Below are 5,506 nucleotides of genomic sequence, written 5' to 3'. Positions count from 1 at the left end.
ATCAACTAGCATTGTGTACATCATTAGCAACAAATTAAGCAATATTTCATGATTAATTAGAATATCTTTAATTGTTGTTCAAACTATTAAAAAAATTGAAAGGGTTTTATTAAGGTGAAATCACTTACACAACAAATTTCAACTTTATTTGTCCATACCAATTAAATTCAAAACAAAAAAATACAATATCTAAGACAAATAAGTTACATGAGATGAGAAAATATATTGAATCGAAAATCTATTAAGGATCTTATTAACCAAGTCCAGACAGCTTGATGGTTTGTCCTCACTTAGAACCATGAAAACTGGAAAAGGTACATAGATAGGCCAAGAACATCTTCTTATGAAAACAAATACTGGAAAACTGAGATCACATCCAAAGCTTTTAAACCCAAGACCATTCTTCCCCAACATTGAGTCTTTCTGTAACCAGAAAACTAGGTTGAATCTTAACCCCCCCTAAAAGAAGTCCACCTTTGCAATTTTCATCATCCACTTCATTCATGTGAAACTTCACTTCCTTTGGACCATCCTTATTTTCTTCCACACTGAATTCGCCTGCATCAAGCTCCATCCAACCCTCCCTAACATGTCTAACAGAAGTCTTTTGGTATTTTTCATTATCAACAGGCTTCTCAGTGTTTTGCAAAAACAGAGCAGATTGCTGTTGATGTCCCCAAGAAGTTGTAACTGAAAATTTGACTGGTTTTTTATCCCATCCAAAACTAGATGATCCAACAAGTTTCAGTTTAAATGAGACGGTATATTCTGTACCAGGAGACAGAAATTTGCAGTCAAAAACGCCTTGCACTTCAAACCGGCATATTGTCATAAATTGAGCTATTGCCTCAGAACTGCCGTCAAAGAAACATTTTTTTAGCTTAGCTTGACCATAATTTTCATGTTGAGCTAAACAGAAAACATTTAGAAAAACTCGACGGCTATAGATTAGGTTAGATTACCCAGAGCCTTCTCGAGAAATAAAATGGAACCTGGAGCCATCTTGACAAATCCAACGCCAGTCATGATTCGCATTTCCCCGAGTTATATCCAAATCTCTTGGATGCAACAAAAAGCATACTTTTCCAGTAGCTTTGTCCAGCCAAAACTTCTGAATTGATCAAAGATTCAAAACATATTCAATGTCAAATTGAAACATTCATTTAAGATTTGAAAAAAATAAGTAGTTCTAAATAAGAATCTCTGAAATAGTTTTCCTGTGGCTTATAGATAGTACATCTAAATTCATTAAACCACAGGTCATTGCCAAATTGAAACATTTCTTTTAGATTTATAAAATAAGATGTTCTGAATGAGAATTCCTGAATTAGACAAACACAATAAGCAACAAGGTAAGCAAAAACTCTTGGGGATTGCAGAAGCTCTCCACTTATATTCTAACAAGTAGTGGTTTTCTTTTAAAACTGAAATAAAACTTTTTTCTTTTTTTTTTTAATTCGATAAAGGTAGAGTCATATTTATATATTGATTCATAAGAGAAATTACAGCTTAAAAGTCCAGATTTCTAAAAAGTTCAGAGGGCTTAAAGACAGTCAGTATGAAATTAAATCCCTGTGTATGCACAAAAAAAGAAACTAACTTCAAAGCCCGCAAAAAATTATGAGCTTGGAATGAAAATAACTTTATCTCATAAACATTAAATCTTATGAAACCTCTTCAGCCTTTCAAAAATATCTTCAAAGTTTAAAACTATCATAACAAAGTCTTAGCAGAATTTATAAAAGTTTAATTTAAACAGAAATTTTTCTTTTTTTTTTTTTTAAATCCAAAAAAAAACCAAACAGCCAACTAAAGACTCTGCAACGGTCTCAAAGGAAAAAACTCCGAATTATTAGATATGAAAGCACCACACTGTTTAAAAATTGAGCAGTGATTGGTCCAGGTATTAGAAGCTCTAAGTGAGCAACGTGTAGGAGAACTCAGAGAAGCTCCAGAGAATTTGTTGGGTGTTGCTGCAAACACACCTTGCAAATGCACCTAATAATTCAAGTGGTAAAATTTAAACAGTATGGTATGCTGCTTTCATAACCGAGACCACTTCAAATCTTCAGACATTATAATGTTGAAAATTGGGTAAAAATTCTATTCCAATTTGGTCATTTCCATACCTAATAAAAACAATAAATTAAAAATAAATCCTTCATACCTTGGTTCCGTTGTCGATCGAGACTTGTTCACAGAGCTTGAAATATAATTCTTTCTTTGAATTATATTGCAGAGGTCGATTAGCTCGTGCAAGGAGATCTCTGTAATGAGATGGAACCATTTTCTCCCATACACAATTTGAATTTGCCGCAGACTCTAATGTATGACAGAAAACTGAGAGCCTGCAAACATCTTTTGGTGTTGTGAATTCAAGCACCCTTGTCAGGCAATTTTCTTGCAAATCTGCTAGAGTTCGATGGGCTTCATTGTGATTGTCCCCCATTTTTCTAAAATTAGCAGAATTGAAAAAAAAATCAAGCTTCAAAATTGCAGCTTCTGACCACCTGAATTGAGTATCTGTTGTCTTCATATTGCATTGGATCAAGTTTTTTAAAGAATTACATAGGATAAACTTTAAGATACGCAAACAGAATTCCATTGAGTTGCACTGGATCAACTTTTTTAAAGAATTACTTTGGAGAAACGTTTAGGTACGCAAACAGAGTTCCACTTAAAACAATCACGTGCTGATTTAAAAATTGAATGTGGAAAGGTTTGGGAGATAATTATTTGTCTAGCTGGAAAACGCACATGAGATTTAGCTTCAAGTTAGAATTGATATTTCTCCAATATTCAATATCGTAGATTTGTGCGAGTTTCATGAAAATACATTTTTAGATTTGGCAAATACACCAGTATGGGCATATCAATTGTCAGAGGAGTCTAAGAAAGTTGACCAGATCATTGCTTCACATGTAGCTAAGAAATAGAGGCAAAAGGAGTATTGGGAATATTTGGTTTTTTAGAAGAACTGTGCAACAGATGACGCTTCCTGGGTCAATGTAACAGACTTGGTGAATTATGGGATTCTAGTTCCAGCTTTACCAAAATGTTCATAAGTTGCATATTCATGGAATATTTCAACATACCCAGGCTGTTTGATGTCAGAGCACTTGAGTTCATGAGGAATTCACATTGCCCAAAAAAAAAAATCGTTTTGTTATGTGATTTTTTGTTCAATAAATTTTGCTTATGATCTTTTGTTGGATGTTGTCAATTCTCTCTAAAATTGTTTGAAGGATAGTTATTCATTCACCTTAATTTCTCCTCACTCAAAAGACAAAAGAGAAACTACCTACATAAGGGATAACTCTAGCCACACCAAGTTTACAAGCATCACATTTGCAAAGCAACACCTTTCATTATTGGTATAATAGCTTGACACCTACAAGAAAAAGGAATGCCAAAGGATGAGCTAAGAGACATTTTCTTCATATTTTCAAAGAGTTGTGTTGTTATCACAACTGGACATGAGGAAGGTCAAAATTGATGTCATGAATGTGTGGATATTCTGCAACTATTACAAATACTCCTCTTGCAACATCCACCACTCTCTTGAAGCTCTTAAACCCATCGTAAATCTTCACCACATAAGTCATTAAAGGGCCATGAATAGAGTTTGAGATGTTTTTCCATTGAAACTATTAACCATTAACCATTTGTACCAAGAAATTTCATAAATTTATATAATGGCTGGACCTCTAAGAAATCATGACTGGACCTCCCGCGGAATCGGACCTCTGAGAAACCATGGTTGGATCTCTCGTGGACTCATTTCCCTTCATCAGCCTCAAAGATCGGGGTATCAAAATCGACCGCGGTCTCAGAGCCCAGTTAATCATTGTCCTAGGTATCCTCGGCAAAATGTCACTGAGGAGTTCCAAAACCTAGACTCCTGTGCAAAAAAGGTTGTGACAGGATCAAACTGTATTCCTATTGCAACCCATAAGAAGAGGTTTATTTCTACCAAACAATCTTTGTACTCCAAGCTACAGCCTAAGTGACAAAGACAACAAAACTGCCCTCCTCCAACAACAGGGTGGCCTATCAAGGATTGGAGCACTTTAGGTCCACCTAACAGAGGTCTACGAGCCAAGGACTCTAGAAAGGCCTTTCCCTCAAGACCCAACCAACAGGGGTTTGTGAGCAAGGATCAAAAATGGTTCAAGAAATCAATGGGAAGCAAACTCTTTGTACTTCCTTCGAAATCTTTAAACCCTTCGCTTGTCCGCTTCAAGGAGAATGCTTTCTTTGCGAAATGGTGTGGCACTGGTGGGACAAGCAAAGATATTGTGGATTGGTGGAAATCATCTTTTCCAGAACTTATAGCAGTGAGACAAATGCAGAATGATTTCTTGTTCATAGAATGTGTGGGTGCGACACTAAAGAAAGCAATCACAAAGGGTAGTCCCTTGTTCTTCCAAGGCTCCACATTCCATTTCTTGGATTGGAAATTGGGGTTTGACCCAGCACAACACAGATTCGAGAAAACTCCTATTTGGTTATCCTTAGTAGGCCTTCCATCTGAGTTCTGGTGTCCGGAATCCCTCTTGAAGATAGGGGATGCCCTTGGATTTCTGGTAGGGATTGAAGCAAACTTCTTTGAAGGTCAGAATGGGGATATAGCAAATATTTATGTTGAGATTGACCTCTCTAATGGCTTCTACAGTGAGCTTGAGATCATTTCGGAGTTGGGCAGATGGAAGCAAAAAGAGACAAGATTGGGTAAAGTAGTTCCTAGCAAATGCTTATTGAGAAACCAAATAGTCAATAATAGCTCTTTGACAGTGTCTATTGGAGTCATCAATATCCCTCTTCAGCACTCAGAACAATTTGCGAGCTCAATTTCTCAAAAGAGAACCTTGGAGCGGGATGCTACCCTAGAATTAGAAGTCGAGATATCGGTCCAAGCACTTTCAAAGCCCTTTCGCTAGCCTTTCGGTAATGTCTCTTCTCCTCCCCTGGTTTCAACTATGGTTCCAGATCCCCTTGTCCTTCATTCCCCCTCCTCTTGTTCGCGTCTGAGAAACAAGCTTGCAGGCCTGGCTTCCCCGCCCCCTAGCCAAGCTCCTCTGGCTTTCATCCCTCCTCGGATCCTTGCCCTCATCTCATTTTATCCTCGATTGCCAAGCCTCATTCCCAAAAGGCTGTTAGAAGTTTGTTCGGGCAAAAAAAAAACCTAGCTTTGAGCAGAGGAGCTTTTAACATCTTTTCCCAACCTCCATCTAAAGCCTCCAAAAGGAAAACCAACATTAGGCCCAAGAATTTCAGGGGATCATCTCGCACAGCTAAATCCACAAAATTCAAAAATATTCACCTTGCGAAAATATTGCAAGAGGAGGAGGTTATTGAAGAGGATCTTAAAGCAGACATTGAGGAAAATGAAGAGACTTCCCTTCCAGAGGGAGAAATTTCCCCCTTCTCAGACTGCCTTCTTTACAAGCCCCTTCTCAACCTATCTTTGGAAATTCCTTTCCCTTCTCTGCTATCCCCACCGTTT

The 5,506-nt window shown here is 37.3% G+C and overlaps 1 protein-coding gene across 1 annotated transcript; it reads right to left on the bottom strand.

The window, feature by feature from the left end:
* Positions 1-385: 385 nt before the first annotated feature.
* LOC131047449 (F-box protein At2g02240-like) lies at positions 386-2,449 on the bottom strand. The gene is made up of 3 exons (XM_057981338.1): positions 2,168-2,449; positions 963-1,111; positions 386-854 (listed from the first exon to the last, which is right to left on the bottom strand). Exons 1-3 carry the CDS (start codon positions 2,447-2,449, stop codon positions 386-388), a joined length of 900 nt encoding a protein of 299 aa, XP_057837321.1.
* Between the last annotated feature and the right edge of the window lie 3,057 nt (positions 2,450-5,506).

The sequence above is a fragment of the Cryptomeria japonica genome, chromosome 5, assembly GCF_030272615.1.
Source record: "Cryptomeria japonica chromosome 5, Sugi_1.0, whole genome shotgun sequence".
Lineage (NCBI taxonomy): Eukaryota > Viridiplantae > Streptophyta > Pinopsida > Cupressales > Cupressaceae > Cryptomeria > Cryptomeria japonica.
Note: the sequence above shows the minus strand (reverse complement) of the source record. Positions and strands in the feature narration are given on the sequence as shown.

Excerpts from the sequence above, each read along its gene's own strand:
- LOC131047449 (XM_057981338.1), bottom strand. The coding sequence starts at position 2,449 with ATGGGGGACAATCACAATGAAGCCCATCGAACTCTAGCAGATTTGCAA. Across the intron at positions 1,112-2,167 it reads CGATCGACAACGGAACCAAG|AAGTTTTGGCTGGACAAAGC; the intron begins GTATGAAGGATT and ends TGATCAATTCAG. Across the intron at positions 855-962 it reads ATTTCTCGAGAAGGCTCTGG|TTCTGAGGCAATAGCTCAAT; the intron begins GTAATCTAACCT and ends CTTTGACGGCAG.